Raw genomic sequence first — 25580 nt, 5'->3', positions numbered from 1 at the left:
TGAACTGGAGAAGGAAATGGCAAACCACTCCAGTATCTTTGCCAAGAAAATCCCAAAGGGGGTCATGAAGAGTTAGACATGACTAAAAAATGACTAAGCAAAAACAACAAATATAAACCATAAAAAAAGTTTAAATTAATCATTGACTTAGGTTGATTTATTTTTTTCCTTGTACAGGGTCACCTACATTTCTTTATGTATGATCTATCTATATACCTCTATATAAAGGCAATGTGGTCAAGTAGAGTACTAACTTTGGAGTCAAGAAAATCTGAATTCAAATTCTACTTCTGATCCTTAGTATTAGTTTACTCTGGTGAGCCCCTTAACCTTTATGTGCCTTAAACACCTGTCTGGAACTTATCTGATAGAGTATAAGCTCTTTGAGGGCAGAAACTCTTTCATTTTTTTGTACCAGCCAGATGGTACTTAACAAACACTTGTTGATTGATTGACCTATTAAGTCATGGACTGTAGCCAATCTGTGTTGGTTCCACACATGTACAAAATCACACATTCATATCTGTATATCTGAATGGTCACCTTCTCTTATGTCTCATTACAACATGGAAAGACCTTGGCTTCCCAAAGGTTGTGCCAGTGAGCATAAGCAGAGAAGCATTTGAGTTTGGGTGTAGCAATGAACAATATGGTGATTGGAGGTTGGGTTAATGTTATTCAGATTTTCATGGGCATTCAGGAGCTATTTGCTAAGGTATGGTCAATTCAATTAGATTCAATTTAACTAACATTTATCAAGTATCTCCTTGTTCTCTAGGGACCTTACAATCACTAGGCTAAAACAGATAAGTAAATGTAAAGTAATGTGAAGGACCTTTAGGAGAGAATATGTACTTAAGTTTCACTAATACTGAATTTGGTTTTGGTATACATGTGGAAAACTAAGGTACAATAATTCTAACAAATCTAATACATATAGTTAAGTACATTTTGTTGTTACAGTTTTTGTTGTTGAGTCATTTTGGTTGTGTCTGACTCTTTGTGACCCTATTTGTTTGTTTGTTTGTTTGTTTGTTTGTTTTTTGTTTCTCTTCAGCAAAGATACTGAAGTGGTTTGCCATTTCCTTCTCCAGCTCACTTTACAGATGAGGAAACCGAGGCAAATAGGGTTAAGTGACTTGCCTAGGGTAACACAGCTAGTAAACGTCTGGGGCTGGCTGTGAACTCAGGTACTCCTGAGAAAGCCTGTCTCCAGGACTGGCTTTCTATTCACTGAGCCACCAAGCTGCTTCTAAGTATACCTGTTCATTCAGTCATTTTCAGTCGTGTCCAACTCTTAGTGTACATCTAGTAATGATTAATTTTAAAATCATGTATAGCTTGGTCTCTGTTGTTATGCTAAGTATGGCCTACTCCTCTCTGCTCTGACAGAATGCTGCCATCTGACTGTGGGGCCACAATGAAGCCATAGTTTAAAGCCATTATTCCTTTCTCATTGGAGCAGCCTGGCAATTTCACTTTAGAGGGGTTTTCCTAACAGCATCATGGAGTGAGAACCTACTTAAATGAACAAATATTTAAAAAAAATAAAGCTGTCAAAGGAGTGAATCTCTTTAGCAAACTGTAAAATATATAGTCACACAATGAAACTTTTTCAAATGAATAACTATTAAAAGAATAAATGTGTCAAAGAAATAAATTTCCTCTCCACTGCATGAAACCACAGAATGTACAGCTGAAAGGGAACATTTTCAAATGAAAGACTGTTAAATGAAGAAAACTATTAAAAGGAATCATTTTCCAGGCTCTGAAGCTACTCTAGCAATTTTACACTTCAGCATTGCCTTTATATCACAGCATATCATTTTTAAATGATATTGATATGCTCATAAAGAATAAATTCACTCTTACATATGATCTACCTGGATGAATGACTATTAATTACCACTAGAGATGCACGTGGTTATTTAGTATGAAAAACACAGAGAAGGATTATTTGCATTCTACCAGAGCAGGAGTTGTTAGCTCTTTTTGTGTCACAGATCCCTTTGGCAGTCTGGGGAAGCCTATAGACCCTTTCTCAGAGTGTTTTAAATGCATAAAATAAAATATATAGGATTACAAAAGAAACTAATTTATGTTGAAATACAATTATAACAATATTAAAAAAAACCAAATTCATGGATCTTAAAAGAACCCCTAGGATACCAATGGAACTTTGCAACAAAGTAGGTTTTATGATCACCAGGAAAAAAAGAGCCCTAATGGAATGAATGACCCTGATTATTCTGAGACTAGGGCTTAATGTCCTTGTGGAAGAACATGGTTGGCCAATGGAGAAGATACTTCCCTACCTGTGCCTGAACATAGCAACTACAAGAGTCATTACTACCTGAATGAATCTGGGGGTGGGGTGTTTAAGGAATGGCAACAAGCGCAACCTCTTCCTAAGAGGAAAGAACCTTTCTCTCTCATTTTTAAAAAAAAATGTTATTTTTTCCTCTAGAGTTGTATACAGTGCAACAGGGTCATTCACAATGACACTTACCTTCCCATTTACCATCTAATCACTGATGCCTTTGATTTGAGAGGTTTTAGTTATTTAATAACCTTCATATTTATTAACAAAAAATTGAAATCTTTTTATGAGGGAGTGGGACTAGATTGTTTTCCAGGTCCCTTCTAGTTCTAACATACTATGGTTAGATGGCTCTTGTTGGTAGCATAAAATTAATGAAATCAATTTAATAGCTAATAGCTTTTAGTTTTCTAATCACATTCATAGAAACACATTTTCTGTCAAAGTAACTACTTTTTTTCAATTGGACATATTTTCTCAATGTACTGCAAGGAAGACCTGATTTAGAATTAAACAGCTAGATTTTTGTTCTCACATACTCTGTGAGCTGCTGCTGATAAATGTCATGAACTTATTAACTCACAGAATCAAGTTTGCATGCACGATTAGCAGGTTAAACTCTGATTCTTCTCAATTTTGTTTCTAGCCATGCCCCTCCATGAATAGATAATGTAATGGATGCCCTGCCCCCAGGCTGCAAATGCCTGGCTGCTTCAAAGCAAAGTCTGGCATGGTGAAATTCAGAATACCGGTGGGCTTCAAATTGTGGGCTGTATAAAAGAGAACATCTGTGTAAAAGCCAGAAGTGACCAAATCATAGCAAATGACCACAGTTTAAGCATGCCAGAATGTCACAGAGTTCCTTATTGGAATAATAGCTGTCATGAAAGCCCATCCACAAACCAAATATTAAATAACTAAATTAGGATTCAACTAAATAAAAAGAGGCAGGAAGAACCCATCTATCAAACTGTCTCTCTTTAGAAATCGTTCCAATTTCTGCTTCAGTAGGTGTTTACCGTGGCTCATTAAACAATATGGCTTTATTTAGAGGCCTGGGAAAAGCAAGTAATTTAGGAGATTTGTAGTAAACCAGTGACCAATTTGGAGAAATGACAAAGATTGGAAAATGTAACTGAAAGTGTGCTTACTTTGTGGGTGGTAGGTGGCAGAGAGGACTATAAAACTGAATTTTAAAAGATGTTTGCCTGTGTGAAGCCAAACAGTTTGACAGGTCATGTTGCCATATGTAGAATCAATCTTGAGAATGAATCATAAATAGACTCCTAGAAATTGCTAATGGGAGGCAGGGTAGTGTGGTAGAACAAGAACTTTATAAGCAATCTGGAAACCGGGTCTAATCCTATCTCTAATTCTTGTATATTCTTAGTCAACTTGCATAATTAAGTTGACCCTTAAGTTCCTCCATTTTAAAAACAATGGGATTGGACTAAGTGATTTCTAGGGTGCTGTCCAACTTTAAAATTCTATGCTTCTGTTGTAAATTAGAAGTATCACTTTCTTCTTTTGGCAGAGGGTGGCTTGTATATTTTTCAAAAGCCATTGGATATTTTAGGAAATACAGAGTTCTCAGATCCTGTATGCCATCCCATAAATAGCAACAATGATGGAAATGAAGGCTGTTTAACCTGGCTACTTTTTTCCATTTTCTAATTTATTTGCTAACTAGACAAAAACAAAAGCCAAAAGTCAATGGACTAATAAACTTTTCTGTGGGCACAAGTCAAGTTACTTTTCATATGCATCTCTGCTCGAGTGTCCAAACTGTGAATTTCTCAAGTGATATCTTTTCTGGGGTGATTAAGAGAATAGGTAGAGGGAGGAAGGACTGAAACTAAAATAAAGAACATGAGAAAAGTCCAAGTTGAATTTGAGGCACTCATGAGCCCCATATCTTCCTCCTAGCCCTTTTCTCTGTACTGGTTCCTTCCATATTCAGATTTTGTACTCCTCATCATTGCTCTGCTCCAGACCTTTCTTCTCATAGGCCCTGAAGAAAATTAGAACTCTCAGTCAAAGCTGGCCATGCCTTACAGCTAAGGCAGATTTTATTCTAAGTAAGATCTGCAATAATTACTCTATCTCTGCTTACAAACCTCTAATAGAAACTGCAGAAGATATGTGCAGAGGCCAGGGCAGTTTTATTATTAATAATAAGTTTGCAATGCACTTTCATACTTAATCTTGTTTGAGCCTCAATCAACAAACAGTTATTAAGTCCCTAGTATGTGCCAGGAACTGAGCTAAGCACTGGAATGCATAATTTCTATAAGAAAGACACTACAAATATGATTCTCATTTTATGGATAAGGAAACTGAGGTTCAGAGAAGTTAATTGACTTTCCTGTGATCACACAGCAAGTGATAGATGTCAGAACATATACCCCAAGTCTTCCTGACCATAAATCCAGAACATTAGTCACAATACCAAATCAATTTTTACTAAAGTACTGCAGGGCTTCTACAGACTAGTCAATTCCTTCAAGTAAATGAGCATTTGCCTTTGAAGTTTATTATTTATTATGATTTTTCCCTTCTGTTAATCTAACAGAAAACCATTTTCTTTTATTTATTAAAATAAATTGTTTACTTGTGTAGCTGAAGAAAGCCAACATATTTATTTAATTGCCAATTTATTTCACCTTTTTCTAGTTACTGCAACAGAACACATGAAATTTTCTCAATAATTTCAGAGAAACGTAAGGAAGAATCCTTATGGTTATATGGTCCAGTGCCTTATGTATAGGCAGATCAATGCCTAAACCATCACAGATATGGTCCCAATCCTTCTCTTCAGTTAAGTGATGATCTTCTATTTGATCCTAACATGGAATAAATGCTGAATGTGGAGGATGCATTCATTTCCCCTTTATAGCCTGAGCTCTGTATGATAGTCTTTTTCAGAGCTACAAGAGAACTGCTTAGAATGTATTTGACTTTAAATTAAGATTGACAGATTTATGTAAACATGAGGCAACTTCCCCCCAAACTCTTCTGTTTTATTTGGCTTCCCAACTTTTTTATCTTTTATTTTTGGTATATCTATTTGGTAAGCACTGAAATAAAATGGCAATATTTTGACTTAAATAATACAAATGTAGTTATGAGGATAGCCCAGTAGTCAAACCCTGTAAGAGGTCTTTAGGACTTTAGAATGTCAGTGGATCTGTGATCTCATTAGTATCCCTTGTCTGATGATACAGAATGAAACATATCCATTCATTTTTATCTTGGGCAACTCTAGTCTATGTTATTCTATAAAATCTTCTCTCTTCTTTCCTTCTCCTCCCCTCCCCTGCCAACATCCATCCTGAAATCTGAGGTTTTCCTCTATATTTCTTGACAACCTATGAACATCAGTGGGGGTCATATTGTTTTTTCATTGCTAATCTCTTGGTACATTACAGTCCTACCTCTAGGTTGATATCTTTTATCAATCAATCCATCAGTAAGCAATTTATTAAGCACCTACTATGTGCCAAGCATTATGCTAGGTTCTGAGAATACAAATACAAAGAATGAAACAATCCCTATTATGAAAGAATTTAAGTTCTAGTGACTGGCATGACTCCTGCATATTTTTTTCATTGATATTATACTTCAGTCTCTTTATACAAAATGTTCTTCTTTATTGCCCTTTGGATAAGCTATGACATTAATTGTTCAAAGACTATGATGTTCCATGCTTTATGGTAATATAGAATCACTGAAAAATATTTAAGTTAAAAAGATATATCTATGTTTTAGGGGGAAATTTGAGGTCAGTAAAGGCACTGCATAATTTCTCAAATGCAATCCAGCTTCCTCTTGCACTTTCTACTCAATAAAAGTGGTACTTCAGTCATTTTTTAGTTGTGTCTAACTCTTCATGACTCCATTTGGACTTTTCTTGGCAAAGGCACTGGAATGGTTTGCCATTTCCTTCTCTAGCTTATTTTACAGATGAGGAAACTGAGGCAAACAAGGTGATGTGACTTGCCCAGGGTCACACAGCTAGTAAGAGAATTACATTTTAATTACAGATAGTGCCAGGAGAAAGTGTGATTTTTAGGAATTCTTCTCCTTCCTGTAATGCCAAAGGATATAGCTTTCAATTTAAAAAGTTTTAAGATCCATTAAATATGGAGTACGTTGATGAATATTGTTATAATCATGTAACTCCTTTACTTGAGACTTTCAGTGGCAAAATATAAAATACTGCTTATCATTCTAGGCTCCCATAACCTGACTCTAATCTATCTGTTCTGCTTATTTATTCTAGTCCCCTTTATGTATCTATATTTTAACCAGTCTCTCATTCCTTTTTCTGCCCTTAACCTTTTTTTGTCCTAAGAAGCAAATTAATAATAAAATCCAAAATGATTATGTGATAGGCAATATAACATAGGTTTTTAATAGGTATATGTATTTTAAAGTCTGTAATTAAAAAAACCCCTAAAGTCATACTAGAATTTAATAATAATGTATTAAAGCTGAAAGAGAACTGTGAGACCATCAAGTTCTACCCAACCATTTCAATTCAATAGTTCACTGGGTCTATGATCTTATTGTATACATTTTCTTTGGTGATACAGACTGTAACCCAACCATGCCTTCATATCCTGTGTGACTCCTGTCTATGTTCATCCACAGATAATAGAGGGTCTGCTCACTGTCCTGAGGCTTCCTTTTGGTTTTCTCAACATTTCAGATATGTGTGAGTTGTCCATCAGTCAACTCTTGCTTTTACTACATCTCTTCAATAACATCCTTTATGCCACTTCTCCCATGCAATTTCTTATTACTGATCTGCTATAGCCACTCACAGCCACTCTCTATCTCCCCTTCAGGTGATCCTCAACTTTAATTCTTCAGAGACTGTGGTATTCTTTCACTTCTGGTCGTATTGTATTATTGAGAGAATATTGTTATTTGCAACTAGAGAGCTTTGGTGACTTGCCTAAGTACATAGAGTTAGTTAAAGGTAGAGCTAAAATTGGGAAAATTCTACTTCTCAACATCCTTAGTCTAAGGCACTTATCCTTGCATACAACACTGCCTTTTCATAAATAGGATTCAGATGAAAAAAACAAAGCATCTTTGATTCTTTCCTCCCATATCCTCCTTAATTAAATCTCAGAACATAGTTGGTTGATTAGAACAGTTCATCTTTTAGAATTCTAGATGTGTATTTATAAGAGAGATTTACATATGAGGTACAGCTTGTCATTTGATAAGAATTCTAACACTGTCAGTGTTCTTTCTAATTCATGCTGCCTGCTGAAATGGAGGCCAAATGGAACATGGGGTTCAACAGCATTAACAGTTCCAGCGCAACATGTGGTACCCAAACCTGGGAAACATAATGCTGGCAGTAAAAGCTGCCTTCAACTCTCTTTCAACTGACAATCCTTTACGCATTTTTTTTCATGTGATTTCCTTACTTTCTTAAGTAAGATTATAAGAGTTTGAAGTATGTAGGGGTAGAGCTCCTGGTAAGAAAGATGGGCACTATGTGATTGAGGTAAACCTGCAGAAAAAGACAGAAGAAATCTAAAATGCAGCATTTCTTGGGTATTAATAAACATCAAATGGCCTGACCATAATTCAGTCTGCAGAGAGAAAAGTGTTCTTACTAAATCTTTAAAAAGTGTTCTTTAATAGAACTGTGGAGATTATACTATCAAAAAAAAGTAAAAAAGGATTACTCATCCAAAACGGATTGTTTGTTTTACAAATGAATATTTATATAGAGAACTCTCAAATTAAGCAGTAATCTTTGGCTTTGTTGAAACACAATGAACAATATGCAAAATCAGGGGTGCTTTTTAAAAAAAGGTTATGAACATCACATTATGATTACCAGTCATTTCGATATCTGCATAGCAGGTAAATAAAATGAGGAATGACTAACCTATTATGTACTTAATTAATGAACACCTGTACACAATGAAAGCATGGCTGATTTTATGAAAGCATGGAAACCCAACCAGGCAATTAATGTTCAATTTAAAATTTGCATGCCGGAAAAGAAAAAAAAAAGCCCTGGGAGGAAAACAATCTGTAATGGGTAAATGACAAAGGAAGAGAGATGTTTGTTTCAATATATCCAGACTATTTTAACTTTCACTTATCTTGATTATCAAGTCCTGCTTTGTAGTACAACAATCTAACCATCTCCTCTTTTTTTGTATGATTATTTATACTCTAAATAGATCATCTGGGGAGAAATTCTTTTCTGAGACTAGCACCTTTGAGTACCAAGGGATGGGTAGATTGCTCTGCAGTAGATCAGAATTGATGATCTTAATAGTCCAAAACCAAGTCTGGATATTTGGTCAGTGTAAATATCCAACAATTTACAAAGTTGATCTGATTCAATGCCAATAAAAAATTTAAATGTCTGCAGCATGCATGGCTTTGTCCTTAGCAATGTGTAGTAATAAAAAAAAAATGCCAAACATACAGTAGACACTGAATTGGGAAACCCTGAGAAATTGTCTTGTCCAGTTCTATACCTGATACATAGCTACCTTGCCAAATTTTTCTACAATTGATTCTCTAATTGTGAGTAGGTTGAAATTTGCCCCTTGTAATTTCTTCTTTGTCTTTTTCTCTTGTGCAGCTTGCCCTATTTCCTCATATCCCTGTATACATCTGTCTTGCTCTGCTAAGCCTCAGCTTTGTATTACGTTCACTATTTGCTACCTTTGCTCCTACTTGTGTGCTGCTGAGCAAAGCTAAGGGGGAAAATCTCAAAACAATGCCAACTGAGTCTTCTATAAATTTCTCTTACATAATCTTAACTGAGTCCTCACTATGGCAAGACAATCCCTTTTCACCTTTTCTAGACCTTTTCATCTCTCCTCAAATTCACACTGTTCCTCTTACCCTCTCAGCTGTGGATCTTGCCTCATATTTCACTGAAAAAAAAAATGGAGCCTCCTCTTCCCTCCTTCTCCTCATATCACATTACTCAGATATTTTCTGCCACTATTTTCTCCTTCATTCCTATCTCACATGAAGAGGTGGCCCTTGTCCCTGGGCCTCCAAGTCAAATCTCTCTACATGCACAAATGACCCTGTCACAGACCATCTTCTCCAGCAGATTGCCCCTTCTATAATTCCCACTCTTACCTATCTGCAATATGTCCTTGTCTATCAGCTATTTCCTGAATGCCCACATACATGCCCAAGTTTTTCTCATTCTCAAAAAACATTCACTTGGTTTATCAACCTCCTTTTTGTGGCTAAATACCTAGAGAAAGCCATCCATAATTGATGCTTTCATTTTCTTTCTTCACATTCTCTCTTTAATTTTCTACAATCTAGCTTCCAACCTCATCATTCAACCAAAATTACTCTCTCCAAAATTAGCAATGATCTCTTAATTGCCAAATCAAATGGCCTTTTATCAATCCTCATCCTTTTTGACCTCTCTGCAGCCTTTGACACTACGATCACCCTCTTTTTCTTTACACCATGACATTGCTAGATCTTTCTCCTATTACTTGTCTGATTGCTCCTTTTCAGTCTGCTTTGCTGGATCTTCATCTAAGACATGTCTGCTTAAGATGAATGTCCTATAGGGCCAGGTATTAGGCCCTCTTCTCTTCTCCCTCTATACTGTCTCTCCTGGTGATTTCATCAGCTTCCATTGATTCAATGATCATTTCTCTGCGGATTTTTAGATCTACTTATTTAGCCCTAACCTGTCTGCTGACCTACAATCTCATATCTCCAACTGCCTACTGGACATCTCAAATTGGATGTCCTGTAGACATCTTAAACTCGAGATGTCCAATACTGAAATCACCTTTTTTCTCAAAATCCTCCCCATTTCTAAACTTCCCTATTAGTGTTGAGGGTACCATCATCTTCCCAGTCACCCAAGTATACCATCTTCAGCTCCTCAGTCTCACCATCCATATCCAAACTGTTGCCAACCCCTGTCAATTTTATCTTTGCAACATCTCTCATGCCCACTTCTCTAACACTGCAACATCCTGTGAAGGCCCACATCAATTTATGCCTGGACTATTACATAGTCTGTTGGTTGTTTTCACTGACTCAAATCTCTACAAAGTCCAGTCCACCATCCATTCAGCTAGCAAAGTGATCTATTACCCCCTATTCAACAAATTCCAATGGCTCCCTAAAACCTCTAAGATTAAATAAAAAAATCCTTTGTTTAGCATTCAAAACCCTTCACAACCTGGCTCCCTTCTGCCTTTCTGGTCTTCTTTAACTTTACTCCCCACCACGTGCTGTGCAGTCCATTGACACTGGCTTCTTTATTGTTCCTTGAGAACAAAATATTCCATCTCCCAACTCTGAGCATTTTTACTGGCTGTCCCTCATGCTTGGCGCTCTATTCTTCCTTCCTTCAAGTCTTAGCTAAAAAACCCACCTTCTATAAGAAGCCCTTCCCAATCCCCCTTAATTGTGTGCCTTCTCTATGTTGATTATCTACAATTTATACATACCTTGTTTGTACATATTTGTTTGCAGGTTGTCTTCCACCTAAGAGTGTAGGTCTTTTAAAGCAGGGATTGCTTTTTGCCTTTTTTGGTAGTCCTAGTGTTTAGCATGTTGACTGATACATAATAGGCACTTAATGCGTATTGACTGACTGTCTATACATTTGTCTTAATTCTATGTTCTGGTGTCATGCCTAATCTAATTCTTTTATGCATGCCTCTAAAATATTTGAAGACTTGAGACACACTCATTTTCCAACGTTTCTCCCAAAATATGGTATTGAGGATTGAACATCGTACTTCAGGAATGGTATGACTAGCAAACTCTTTTTTGGTATTTCTTAGTTGTTTGGAGTTGTCCCAGATGAGAAGCACCAGTTTTCAAGATTCTCACCTGCTTCATTAGTTCGGATCATTCGAGATGGTGTGCTTGGATCTCCTGTCCCAATAGGATTAGTTGCCACCACTCTGAATTCATATTCTACCCAGGGGTTCAGGTCTACAGCCATGGCAGATTCCATGTCTCCTGTTATGACTTCTGGGACTGAAAAAAGGAAGCAAATTTCAAGCCACTGAGGTTTCCAGAAAACTTTATTTGCTGTTATGAACGACAATCAAATAGATCATAGCCACTACAGTACCCACAGCCCAACACAGAGTGTCTTGTGACACATGACCATAAGTGCAGTTTCAGACTCATTAGCAAAATGAAAAAATAACCTTCAGAAAGTAAGTCCTTGCATATTTTACCGAAGATAGTTGAAAATAATCAATAGTTACACTACTCATTCATATTCATGAATGTCATTCTTAGTAGAAATCATTATTTAATTTTTGTTAAATGGTAAAACATTAGTTCAATATTTCAAAAGACATAGGCCTTCATTGGGAGAGAAGGTATTTCCCCTAGTGATGTAAATTGTTGCCTTAATACCTTAGTTCTTGTTGTTGTTGTTTGGTTGTTTCAATTGTGTCTAAGTCTTTGTGACCCCATTTGGGGTTTTCTTGGCAAAGATACTGAAATGGTTTGCCATTTCCTTCTGCCAGCTCATTTTACAGATAAGGAAACTGAGGCAAACAAGGTTAAGTGACTTGCCCAGGTTCACAAAGCTAGTCAGTGTCTGAGGCCAGATTTGAACTCAGGTTTTCTTTACTCCAGACCTGGTGCTCTCTCCACTGTGCTACCTAGCTGCCCTAATATCTTAGCATACAGTTGCAAAAATTGCTTTGATTGAAATAATTTACTACCTAGTGGCTGTACATCTAGTGACAAACCTTTTTGATTCTATGTCAAACTTCTGTTGTCCTTAGACAACAGGTCCTTACAGGCATTTTATTAAAACCTTTACAGGTTGTGATCTCCTGACATTACCTTTGAGAAACCAGGGCCAGTTCCATGCCAACATGAGGCACCAAAACAGGAACCTTTTTAGTGGAAGAACAAAGCAGTACCATGTATTAAATGGTGAGTCAGAGTAGTGCAAGGGAATGACCACTTGAATTGGTGTGATCTTGGGTAAATTTCACTTAATTTTTTTGGTGTTTCATTATTTCATCTATAAAATGAGCAGTTGGATTGAACGACAGCTAAGTTATTAGGTGATGCTTTCCAACTGTAAATGTCATGAAAAATCTCTCTAAAACATTCAAAAGATAGTGGAATGCCTTTGCCAAGTCACTAAAATATAATGAACCAATAATAGGAAAGCAAAAAAAGACTGAAGGGAAGATACTTACTCATGGTTATATAGTTACTAAAAGTTCAGATGCTTTTCCATCATGGAATACTGCCCCTGCTAATTTATTATATCCAAACTGAACTATTTTGGGGTAAGTATGGATTAGGGATTGGGATTGGATCTGTGATTTTATTGATATAAGGAACTCTCAGATGAGGAAACTGCCCTTACCAATACAGGGTGGCACCTTCTCTTCCACTTACTGTCTTAGAGTATATTTGCTGTCACTGTTGTTCAGTTGTTTCAGTTGTGTCCAACTCTGTGACCCTGTTTGGGGTTTTCTTGGTAAGGATACTAAAATGGTTTGCCATTTCCTTTTCTAGCTCATTTTACAGATGAGAAAACTGAGGCCAACAGGGTTAAATGACTTGCCCAGGGTCACACAGCTACCAAGTAAGTGAGCCTGGATTTGAACTCAGGTTTTCCTGACTCCAGGCCAGGCACTCTATCCACTGTCCCACCTAGCTGACCTTTAGAGAATATAATCTGCAACATGGAGAGATTAAACAACTTGCCTAGGGTGAGAGCTAGAATGTGTCAGAGGTAGGACTTGAACGCAGGTTCTGGGAATAGTTTTTTATCCAGGGTACCAGGCTGAATGCAATGAATTACATTTACAATTTAGCAAAGTGTTCATTAAGTGGATTAACATCTTCTTAATAGTTAATTTGACAACTTTGGTAAAGAATTTTTCCCCCCAAGGTGTGTTTGCTCTCTGAATTTACACATCCTTTATTTTATGCCTTTCACTAACATTTTTCCCCCATGTCAAATTCACAGCATCCAAGTATCTAGACATAGAAGGAAAATATAGTTCTAATAGTTTATTTTATAAATGATGAAATGAAATCTTCAGAAGAATTAAGTAGTTTATTTAAGGTCACACAAGTAGTAACTAGCAGACACAGAATTCAATCCCAAAGATGACTAAAATACAATAGTCTCCAGGACATCACACTGACTTCTACTTAGTTCTGCTGGACATTTTTGGCAGAACAAATGAGAAAAGAAGGGCCCTATCTCAGGAAGCAGACATTTCTTAGAATTAGTCTAATTTGTTTTTATTCCATTGTTTTTTTTGCTAGTAAGAGGTAGGTTTGATGAGGTCTAGAGGTGCTGGACACCAACATCGCAACACATGGGTCTTGCCTGAAAGAATTCAACCCAAGCCTTCTTTCAGCCAAAAGCTTTATTAAAGATTGGCTGTATTGCCAGACTCTTCAAGAATGTCTGTAAGTACTGTCTAGATTCTAAGAATCTGAGCAGTAGCTAGATTTTAGGAATCTGAGCACCTTAATGGAGACAAGACGGACCTTATATACAGAAAGACTGTAGGAGGGATCTAGGAGTGGCCAAGTAGTTTGGAGTGACTGGAGGAGGAGTCTAAGGAGATCTGGATGGGAGTGGCCAGTAAGCTGGGGTGAACTGGACTCCTGGGACCTGGACAATGGAGCCTTGCTAGGATTAAATGTGGGAAATGGCTGGGGGCTATAAAAGGGTTTAGGCTAGGTTAAGGGAATTGGGAGATTGGGTGTAGCCACAAAGAAAGGACAGTTTGATGGGATTATAGACTCAGGCAAAACCCAGAGATTTGGCCATGTAGGAAAGTCTAGGGTTTTTTCTTTTTGGGATTTAGCTCCCATCTTCATCAGGTTCTTGATTTAGTAATAATCTTTGGTTTCTAAATAGTTATCCTATTCATCTAAAGTCTCATTTGGAGATATTTTATTTGTAAAGCTGATGCCAACCAATTGTGAAAGAACTAAACACATTGTGGCATATTGAATATAATGGAATATAGTGCCATAAATACAATGATCCAAGAATACAGAGAATCATAGGAAGATTTATATGAACTGAAGCAAGATATATAGCACCAGGAAAGCAGTATATGAGATTACAGCAGTTTAAAATGGAAAGAATAACAACAACAAACCCTGGAAATGAATGGTGTATAATTGTAATAACCATGTTTTGCCTCAGAGAAGAGAAAATGCATATCTCTTCTTCCTTTGCAGAGATTAAAGACTTTGGGTATAGCACATTGTAAATACTGGAAAATTTGGCTAATGTGTTCATAAGATTTGCTGAATTGTTTTTTTTCCCTTTTTTGTTTTATATTCTTTGTTATAAGGCATAACTTTCTGAGCAGAGTGGCAAGGGACATATTTGAAATTAAGGTGATATAAAAACAAAAGACATTAGTAAAATTGATGGAGTATGGGTCCAAGCTGAGAACTTTGCCCATCACCCCAAAAAGAATTTGGGTCCCATTTGTCTACTGACTCTCCTTGAATTCTCCTACTTGGTTAAGGAAGTCTCTAGCATTAGCCTGAGGCTATAATCCTATCAACTGACCTTTCACTATCACCTAGGCTCAATCTCCCAAATTCTCTGTTACCTTTAATCTAGCCCAGCCCTCCATTATCTATTACCTCCCAAGGTCCCCCAGCTCCTTCCCACCTTGATTCTATCTAGACCCCATTCTACCTTCTAGTCACTCCCATCAAGATCCTCCCTAGACCCCTCCTTCAGTCACTTCAGTCTACTGGTCACTCCCATCAAGACACCCCTTCTCCCTGACCCCTCCTCCAGTCACCCCAAACTACTTGGCCACTCCTAAATCCCTCCACAGTCTTTCTGTATATAAGGTCTATCTGGCCTCCATTGAGGTGCTGAGATTCTTAAAGTCTAGGAAATGCTCAGATTCCTTAAGAGTCTAGCCAATGGCTGAGACTTGCTCAAGCATACTTGTCTTTATGAGAGTCACAAATGTTCAGATTCCTTAAGAGTCTGACCAATATGATGGATGTTCTAATAAACCTTGTCTTTGGCTGAAAGAAGGTTTGGGTCGAATTCTTTCGGGCAGGACCCATGTGTTGTGATTTTGAGGTCCTAGCACCCCTAACCTCAACAGTTGCAGCTGAGCTCTTCTCCAGAAAGTCTTTGAGGTGAATGAGAGGAGGTTACTCTTCCTTTTTTCTGTCAGGATGCATAAGTCTGTGCCCTGTAAACTATAATCTGATCTTAGCTCAGAGTGCTAGGTGTGACAGTCATTTGTAAAATTAATTTCTGAATCTTGATGAAGCATTCATTTATTAGCCATGACATTTAAGTCTTCATATTAAAAAGAAGTATGGGTTCCTGCTCCCAGTTTAATACTGTCTTTGGCCTCTGGTTTCCAGTTAGTGGTGATCTTTAAATAAAACAAAACAAAACAAAAACCCAAAAATCCCCCCCCCAAAAACCCCCCCAAACCCAGCAGCAACAACAACAACAACAACAACAACAACAACAACAACAAACTACCTTGGATTTCCTAAACTCATTATCAAGAGTAAGGGCTTGAAATAATTGTAAAAGCTTGAGGAGGATATTAAAACTTTTGATGAAATTGCATGCAGTGTGGAACAGATTAAGGGGCAAACATCTTTTTTATTAGGATTTTGATTTGAAACACAAATCCTGTGCAGATTAAAGATAATGTAGCTTTTATTCCCAAACAAATCTTTTTAAAGCCTTTATAGCCATGTATTATTTTTCTTCTCACAAAGATATACTTTCTGTAACTATGGGGACAATTCTGTTTAAAACATGCAGGCTGTGTTCCCAGGAAGAAGCAGGAGATTAAAGGAAACAGAAAACCCTACATTTCTTGAGGGATCATATCTCACTGACACTGCTTCCTAAGGAAAAGGTAACTAGAGAAATTTGTTAATTACCAGCTAGTTAGAATTGAAGTCCATCTAATGCCAAAACAATAATTAGTCCATTGGTCTGTTTAATCAAATGTTAGGCATCTTGGTGAAAAATCAAATCTAGAAATGATCCAAAAGGTTGTAGGACTGAAAGTTAAGTCAGTCAAGACAGTTTGAACTGGTAGCTCTATGTAGAACTACTCAAAGAAATCAACTCACTATACTCCCTGGGTAACATGAATGAAATGTCTATTTTCTAAGGGAAAAGTGATTTGACTTAGCTGAGAGTCGCCTGCAGGCTAAAATGTCTATTTGCTATGGTTACTTTTAGACTTCATTCAGGAGGAAAAAATGATTCTATTCTCAGTAGATGCTTTAAGGGACTGCTTTTACTTATATCTAGGGTTTGTCACTTAACTATGGGATGTGCTCAGTCAAGCTTCTAAGTACACCTCTACTTGAATTGCTAAATAGAAGAATTCTACTACTCATATTTTTGCATTCAAATGGGACCTGATGAAAGTTACAAAAGGAATCACAAATGCCTTTTAAAATTCCATTTTAAAAGGCTCCTTTCAATTCACCAGGGACTTGGAATTTATATATTTTTATAAAACTCATTGAAATCTGGCACCAAGCTCTGGAAGCTCCTAAACCAAGGGACAAAAGCTTTGAGTATGTCCCCGTAAGAGATTGTTTCTGATGTAAAAGTCCAGTCTAGCTAAGTGGGAGAGGCTATTGACCATCAGGCTTACCATTTAGGTGATAGATTCTTTGCCTATGGAGATTCATGAAACAAAGCCCAACTGGAAGAGATGGGGCAGGCTGTTTACTTTTGAAGGTTTATTGTAAAGAAGAGGGATGATTCTTTTTTTTTTTTTTTGAATTTTAGTTTTTAGGCAATTGGGGTTAAGTGACTTGCCCAGGGTCACACAGCTAGTAAGTGTCAAATGTTTGGTCTGAGGTCAGATTTGAACTCAGGTCCTCCTGACTTCAGGGCTGGTGCTCTATCCACTGTGACACCTAGCTGCTCCAAGAGGGATGATTCTAGAGAACAATAATTTCCCTCCCAACTGGATATAATATCGGTTATATGGGGGTATTTCATCATCCCTTCATATTCTGGGCTACTCATTTCATGAAGGACCTGTGGTCACTATCCTAGGGAACAAAATCAGTGGCCATTTGTCAAGTTCAAAGAGAGCTTGGGATGCTCCCTGGTGATCAGTTTCTTTATTTACAATGAAAGAATGTGTCTGCTGACTATGGCTAATCCTTGGAGTGTTTATGGAAGGAAGACTACACAAGACTTTATTTATCCTCCAAATTCAAGGAAGTATTTGATGGGAGGTGTGTCAAGAGTCAGGGACTGGGACGGGTAATGAATGACTCACTAAATGGCCAGTTCAATTCCAAAATTGAACCATAGAAGCTCAATTACCATGGATATTGGCACCAGACTTGTTCTCTGAGAACGAATCTTTCTTAAAAGATTTAATACTCATTTTATTTTATTGAGTATTCTGTTTTTTCTTTTTCTTTTTTTTTATTACTACCTAGGCAGTGGTAGTGCAGTAGATAGAGTGTTGGGCTTAGAATCAGGAAGACCTAAGTTCAAATCCAGTCTCAGTTACTTACTAGCTGTGTGACCCTGGGCAAATCACTTAATCTCGGTCTGCCTCAGTTTTGTCTACTTTGAATGGGGATCATAATGCCACCTAATTCACAGGATTTGTTGTGAGGATCCAATGAAATAATATGTATAAAACTCTTAGTACAATATGTAGTGGTGAGGTTTAGAGGTTTAGGGGTGCTGGGACCCCAAGATCACGGCATGCAGGTCCTGCCCAAAAGAATTCGACCCAAGCCTTCTTTCAGCCAAATACAGGGTTTATTAAAGATCCGCCATATTAGTCAGACTCTTAAGGAATCTGAGCACCTGTGAGCTATTGGCTAGATTATAAAAATCTACTCTGAGCAGTGGCTAGATTATAAGAATCTGAACACCTTAATGGAGACAATATGGACCTTATATACAGAAAGACTGTGGAGGGATCTAGGAAGGATGTGGATGAGAGGTTGAGAATGGGGTCTAGAGAGGGTCAAGGGTGGGAAGTAGCCAGGGGCCATAGGGAGGTAAGACAATGGAGGGCTAGGCTAATGTAAGCGTAACAGAATGGGGAGGTTAGGTGTAGGTCATAACAAAAGGCCAGTTGATGGGATTATAACCTCAGAGGAACACCAGAGACTTCCCTGATCAAGTGGGAGAATTCAAGGAGAATCCTTTAGACAAATGGGACCCAAATTCTTTTTGGGGTAAAGGGCAAAAGTCTGGGCCTAGGCCCATACCCCATCATCTAGCACAAAATAAGTGCTTAATAAATGCTTATTCTCTTTCTCTCCAACCCCCTATTCTTCTAGCTTCCAAGCCCTCTGCAATCTGGTTTATCAGCTCCCATGGCTTAAATGATCATCTCTATGCAGCTAACTTTCCTGTCTATATATCTCTACTTACTATCCTGAGATCTTGTGCAACATCATGAATTGTTTATTGGACATTTCAAACTGGATCTCCCAGAAACGTTTCAAAATAAAAATGTCCGAAACATAACTCATTTTCTCTCCCCCAAACCGGCCACTCTTCTGAATTTCTCATTACTGCTGAGAGTACCACCATCCTTCCAGTTACCCAGATGTGAAAGCCTGCTGTCATTCTTGACTCCAACATCTCTCACATTCATACCCTTTTTTCAATTCGCACAGTAGCCACTCTCATTCAGGCCCTCATCACTTTTCACCTAGACTATTGCAATAACTTTCTAATTGGTCCCCCTGCCTGAAGTATCTCCCCACTCAATACACCCTCTACTTAGTTGCCAAAACAATTTTTCTACTGTGAAAATCTGTGTATGTCACTCCATTATCCCTACTCAAAATAAATTCCAGTGCTTGTCTACAGCCTCCAAAATCTGTAGTAGAACAATTCAAAATATGCACCTAGTTTCACCTTGCCAGCTATGCTATATCATGGCCTAACCAGAAAATTACAATGCTCACAGATATTTACTTTCTAGGCTATATTTGATATTGTTTGACATTTCTTATACTGAAAAAGCAGCTCTTTGTAATGTACCAACTTGGCAAAATCACATAACAATCTCTGCTTTCTTAATGGTCCAGCTATACTGTCTTACTTGCTGTTACACACACACACACACACACACACAGACACTGCTACATTTCCATCTCTTCTTTGTCTTCTGTGTCTTTGCAGTGTCTCCTATGCTTAGAATTCTTTTCCTCTTCACCTTCATCTCCAGGAATCCCAGATGATCTCCAAGGATTGACTCAAATACAACCTTTCTGGACAACCTCCCAGATGCTAGTTCCTTCCTTCCTCAAATGAGTAATTTTGCACATCCATATGTGTATACATTTCCCCCCCCCCATTAGAATGTAACCTCCTTGAGAGCAATTTTTTGTCACATTTGTCTTTTTATCCCCAATGCCTGGCACATATTAAGTGCTTATAAAGGCTTGTTGACTGTAAAAGGCCCTGAGGAAAGGTGGCACTCAGCAGAGAAGAAGAATTTTATTACTTGTTTATGGACAGCCTTTTTAATTTTTTTTTTTTTTTGCATTGTGAATGGGCTCTTGTAAGTCCTTTGTATTTCCTGTATTTTCTGTATGGTGAAATCCTACTCTCTGGTAACAAATATATGCACTATTGTCTTTAGTGCTTGTGTGGGAGCTGGAGATCATCTTACCAATTTCTGTGGAACCTGGAAATGAGTTATGGTCCAGCTGTATTCTAATATTTCTCTGAGTCAGAGAGTCAAAGAAAAAATAATAAAGGGGAGGGAAGGCTTCCAAGATTGAACTGCTTCTATGTAAACTAAGAACCCTCAAGATTTAACTGTTGTGGCCTAGCACATTGTGATGTAATGCAACCTGGACTAGGTTGTTTTTGTCTTTGTTTTGAGATTAGGTCTCCAAATCTTTCTGAGGCTGGAAGTGGGACCTGACCCCACTGTGGATGGGTAGGAAAGCTTTGACCTATTTTGTTTCCAACCTCTTAGGCAGCATGCCAGCTCCCCCCTTCTTGGGGCCTCACCATATTGAGGCCAGACACTGTGGACTCCTGATTGACTTCAGTCCTACTTGCTGCTCCAAACTCTGGAACTCAAGCAATCCACTAGCCTCAGTCTCCCTTAGTAACAGGGATAGGTTTGTGCTACCATGCCCAGCCTGGACTGATTTTGATCTTTGCTACCAGCCTCTTTTTGGTTTATCTGCCCAAAGTTTCTGGGAAATCTCAAAATAGAGGCTGAATAAAATTCAAGTCTAAATCCTTACAGATATGGATTAAAAGGTCTTAGTTCCTGAACAAGTATTCATATTCATAAAAAATAACACATACAATATATATACACATATATTAGTATGTTATATATATATGTATGTACACACACATATATACAATATGTATGTAAGCATTTAGGTATATAAGTATGTGTATATATGCATATGTGAAAATATGCTATATTTGTGTATATGTACGTATGTACATCTACACATCTATACACACATCCATCCATCCATTTATATGTCTAGTCTACATATGTATAGTGTATGTGTGTGTGAGTAGTTAGAGAGCCTTTATTTCATCCTATAGAAAATATACAGAAAAGACAAAGAATTCCCAAGAGTCCATAAACAATGTAGAGAATATATAAAGGTATTAAGGTAACCTATAAGCAATCAGTACAATTCTCTTTCCCCTCTGCAGAGCCCCACTTTTTCCTGGGGCACTAGAGTTCCTTTCATTCATAGTATGTCCTTCTTCTTCTGAGAAGGGAAAACAATCCTGAAGCTGCTAAAGGAACAACTCTGAACATTACAGTGCCTACGAGGGGAGAAGGGAGAATAAGCATTTATATATCTCCTACTATGTACCAGGCACTGTGCTAAGCACTTTTTACAAATGCTATCTCATTTGATTTTTACAAGTAGAAGTAGAGGCTATTATTATTTCCATTTTACAGTTGAGAAAACTGAGACAAACATTGGCTAAGTGACACAGCTGGCAAGTGCCTGAGGCTGCATTTGAACTCAGGACTTCTTGACTCTAGGCCTAGTGTCCTATCCACTGTGCCTATAGCTGAGGTAGCCATTTTCATTGGAGTTGCACACAGGTACCTAGTCTTTTGAGATCACTTTGAGGGTTTGAACTTCCCTGGGGAGAAAAGAACAGATAAATCCTTGATATTCTGATTAGCTCACTTTTTCTCAGAGATTCATGTAGGCATCTAGCCTTATGGTGCCATCCTGAAGGCTCGGACTCTCCTGGAATGAAAACTAAATTGATGTTGCAAGAGAGGCAACTCTGGATGTCGGCTGCCAGAATAACTCATGGTAATAAAGGGTAAAGTCCAAGCCTTTTGCTCCCTAATAATGAATTCCCCTGATGCTCGTCAAGTTCCAGAAATCACACGTGATAGCCTTTCCCTCCTTCAAAAGGCTAGATCTGCCTGGAAAACAGGGTCCATAGAGCTCTTCAATTTAAAAACCTGACTATGATGCTGGCTAGCAACACATAGATAGAATAATTATCAACAGTTAGAGCTATTATTAAATGTTTATTCTACCATAGGTATGATATGGCCAGGGTTCTTGAACACTTTAAGTTACAGGAATGTTGTCATTTTTCATGGAAAGGAGGGAAGAAGTTTCTACACCTTGAGTTCTCCATATTGATGAAATCATAGGTCTGAATTAAAAAAAAATACCCCAAACCAAACTGTCAAAGCAAAACAAAACAAATATATTTACCTGCATACACACATACTCAGTCAATGAGCTTCCCATCTCACTGTATATGATCAACTGGGCCTTGTGTGATTTTCGCTCATTTTATTTTTGTATTGTGGATATTTAGGCCCACCTATTTCAAGTGTTATACAATGAGCAAAATGTCATTTGTAAATAGAAGTATTCAGAGAACTGTGCCATCAGTAGGGAAGAACCCTGACTCTATGGCTGTAGGAATTCTCTACAACACTAGCAAGTTTTAGATGAGTTTATGCAAAATATGCCTTGGGCCTTATTTGATATCAATAATCAAAAAGTCATTCCTGGAGGTACATCGGTTGTAGACTCATATTCTGTTCTCAAGAGTGCAAGAGAAACTTTGTTTGAGGAGAGGCTTTAAGAAAAAGAGAAATATTATTCTAAAGGGTCCAATTCTTTTTTTTTTAATATCCACAAATAATAAACATAGTGAGATCTAAGAGCCTCTAAACCTCTAGATCAATTTTATCACTAGAAAGAAGCTGATGATAAAAAAAAAATTGACAAAATCCTGCTTGTTCTCTTTTTCTGTTTTTAATTAATTTAATTCAACATATTCATAGACCATTTTCATAAAAATTCTCTATAGGGGGCAGCTAGGTAGTACAGTGGATAGAGCACTGGAGTCAGGAGGACCTGGGTTTAAATCTGGCCTCAGGCACATAACATTCACTAGCTGTGTGACTCTGGGCAAGTCACTTAACCCCAACTGACTCACCAAAAAAAAAAATTCTCTATAGGTGGCTTATGTAGTAGTGGCTGATGTCTTCTTTGTTACCTTTTATTTTTAGTTTTTAGGATCATACCTTGTATGATCTTTTCCTTTCTTTTGGAATCTTTTCCAATTTTTTTTTATATCTTTAAAATAATGACTTCATATTTATGTGGAACTTGAAGAGTTCAAAGTGATTTGCATATATTAACTTGTTTTACCTTTACAACAACTCTGTAAGGTAACTGCTATAGCTATTACTATCCCCATATAACAAAGAAGGAAACTGAGGCTGAGAAAGTTCAAATGATTTGCCCACAGCTGCATAGGTAGTAAGTGTCTGGGGTGATATTCGAACCCATGCCTTCCAGACTTGAAGTCACTAGCCATTTTGCCAGGAAACCTTGAAAACAGATTCCCTGGAAAGACCTTAAAAGGAATGCCTTTAGTGCTTCCTAAATCAAAGAATTCTTCTTGGTATATCATAGAAATACAAAATGTTAGACTTGAAAAGTACCTTAGAGATCATGCTGTTATGAGGAAATTGAGAAACAGAGATGGAGATCTATTTGCCCAATGTCATACAGCTAGTAAGTAGCTAGCACTCAAGATCTTTTGACTCCAAACTCAATTGTTGATGTTGTTGTTTAATCTGGCAACACTATAAATCTGGCCATTCTTTCTGATTTTATCTTCTTGAGCATCACTGTCACCTGCTCAAATGAATTACTGAGGTTGTGTACTTTAAATTATATTGTTCTACTACCATTGTTGCAGAAAAAAAAAAAGTCAGTACAGAAAAATTGAAAGACTTGTTCCATTGCACGTTTCTTGTCCTCCTGTTTTCATCTATAAATGATTTTTAGGATGATTTGGCTTAGCTGAGTTTCATATCAAACTCTCTGTAGGCTTAATTTCTCAACTAGTCTCTCCCACCCCCTTTAAAGCGATTTTGCTTGTATTGGCATCATCCATTATGTTTTTTTTTTAAGAGAATGTGTATTCTAAACTAGTGTTGTCTTTTTTATGTCTCTGAATGGCAACAAGACTAAGTATGTGTTTGTTTTATGAAATCATTTTAGGCCCTTTCAGGCCACTTATTGGGGTGACTATTTTTCATTAGTTAAGCTCGTCTAAGAAATGATTTCATTTACAGTAAGTATATCAATGGAGATGTGGTTCAATTACTCTTACAGTATATTAAAGATTGTGAATTAAGATTCAAAAAAGTTAAATAAGCATTTGGAGACTAAGCGCTGTCTGATTCTGAAATCCCTCTTCTCCCCCCAACCTCATTATGGAAGTAGAAGGGGATTTTTAAAAATTGAGGGATTTTTTTAATGGTCCATTTCATGAGGAGCCTTGACCAAAAAATGTTATCTGGAGGCTGACTTATTGGTGATGAATCTCTACATAGCTAACTTTTGCAGAAGAAAAAATCTGTCATCCAGATCATTGGATCACAGCTGAAGCCTTTTTAGCTTGAGAGACCCCACCAGAGCTTTTTTCCCAGTGGTATAAGAACTCAGAATTTTTTATCCCCCACCATGATGAAGGATTAATGTAGAACTTCTGATATAAATTATTGATTTAACTTGACTTGAGAACTTCTTTAGCCAAAAGGGGTGAGGAATTCTTCGGTGTTCTTATTCTTTTAGAATAATGGAAATGAGAACTGGAAAACAACAGTAAATATTCATATCAATATTGATGAGATTCCTTATCTTATTAGTTAAGTTTCCATGACTCCCAGCTAATGCAGGTCCCAAGATTGGAGGCCTATCTGAAACAGCAAATCACCCTGAGGCAAAAACAGGAGGCAGCATTTGCCAGACAAGTCAAAATACTTCTTTCAGATCTTGGTAGAGAGAGCCCAAGACTTTGAGCCCCAGAGTTTCGGTAATAGCAGTGCCCTCTTCTTCCCTGCTTCTAGTTTGGCCCTCACAGTTATTATCAAGGAGAGCAAACATTGTGGAGAAGGGGACTGCCATTCCCACTATCTCTATCTCTAGCTTGGGCCAGCTGCCACCAATGTGCAGGTAAACCCAAGAACTCTGGGAATAGCAGTACGTCCTTAAACCAAGGACCTTGTTTCTGGCTCATTTAATGGTTCAATATCAGAAACCACTATGATTTTATCAATGGAAATGACATTTAAGAAGATGCATTGCCATCTTGGTCTTTGTATTTGACTTGCAACTGAAACTTTCTGTATGTGTTGTTTTCCTGTATTAGAAGGTGAACTTCCTGAGAGCAGGAATTGCTTTGGTTTTCTCTTTGTATTCCTAGCACTTAGCACAGTGCTTTGAACATTGTAAACATGTAGCATAATTTTTCATTTTCTTTCCTTCCTTCCTTCCTTCCTTCCTTCCTCTCCCCCTGTTCCTCTCTCCCAGTCCCTCTCTCCCTCTCTCTCTTATTGTCTTTGTCACTGTCTCTCTCCTGTCTCTGTCTCTCTATCTCTGTCTCTCTCTTCCTTTCTTGCTTTCTCTTTTTTCCATTAGCCCCTCATACCTGTTTTTACTGTCTGCCAGCCAAGGGAAAAAGGACTTCGAGCTTGCAGATTGTAGGAAGAAATGGGGCTGTGGTTGTCCGCAGCAGGACTCCAGGACAGGGTGGCTGTGCTCTCTGTAATCTCTTCAACGATCACAATGCCAGGAGGACCTGGAGGACCTATAGGCAAACAGCAAGAAATACAGTTCTAGGGGAATATAGCTTTAGGGAAATAATTTTGTGAACCTTAATTGAGTCATCATGACAAAGAAATGCATTTCCAATAAG

General features: G+C 37.6%; 1 protein-coding gene across 1 annotated transcript in view; it reads right to left on the bottom strand.

The window, feature by feature from the left end:
- CNTN5 (contactin 5) overlaps positions 1–25580 on the bottom strand; it is a 541975-nt gene that overhangs the window by 64793 nt on the left and 451602 nt on the right. The window contains exons 13-14 of the mRNA XM_027849527.1: positions 25314–25472; positions 11195–11344 (exon numbers count right to left, since the gene is read on the bottom strand). Coding sequence (XP_027705328.1) covers positions 11195–11344; positions 25314–25472 — 309 coding nt within the window. The remainder of the gene's footprint in view (positions 1–11194; positions 11345–25313; positions 25473–25580) is intronic.

Source organism: Vombatus ursinus, unplaced genomic scaffold (assembly GCF_900497805.2).
Source record: "Vombatus ursinus unplaced genomic scaffold, bare-nosed wombat genome assembly UNPS02007612.1, whole genome shotgun sequence".
Lineage (NCBI taxonomy): Eukaryota > Metazoa > Chordata > Mammalia > Diprotodontia > Vombatidae > Vombatus > Vombatus ursinus.
Note: the sequence above shows the minus strand (reverse complement) of the source record. Positions and strands in the feature narration are given on the sequence as shown.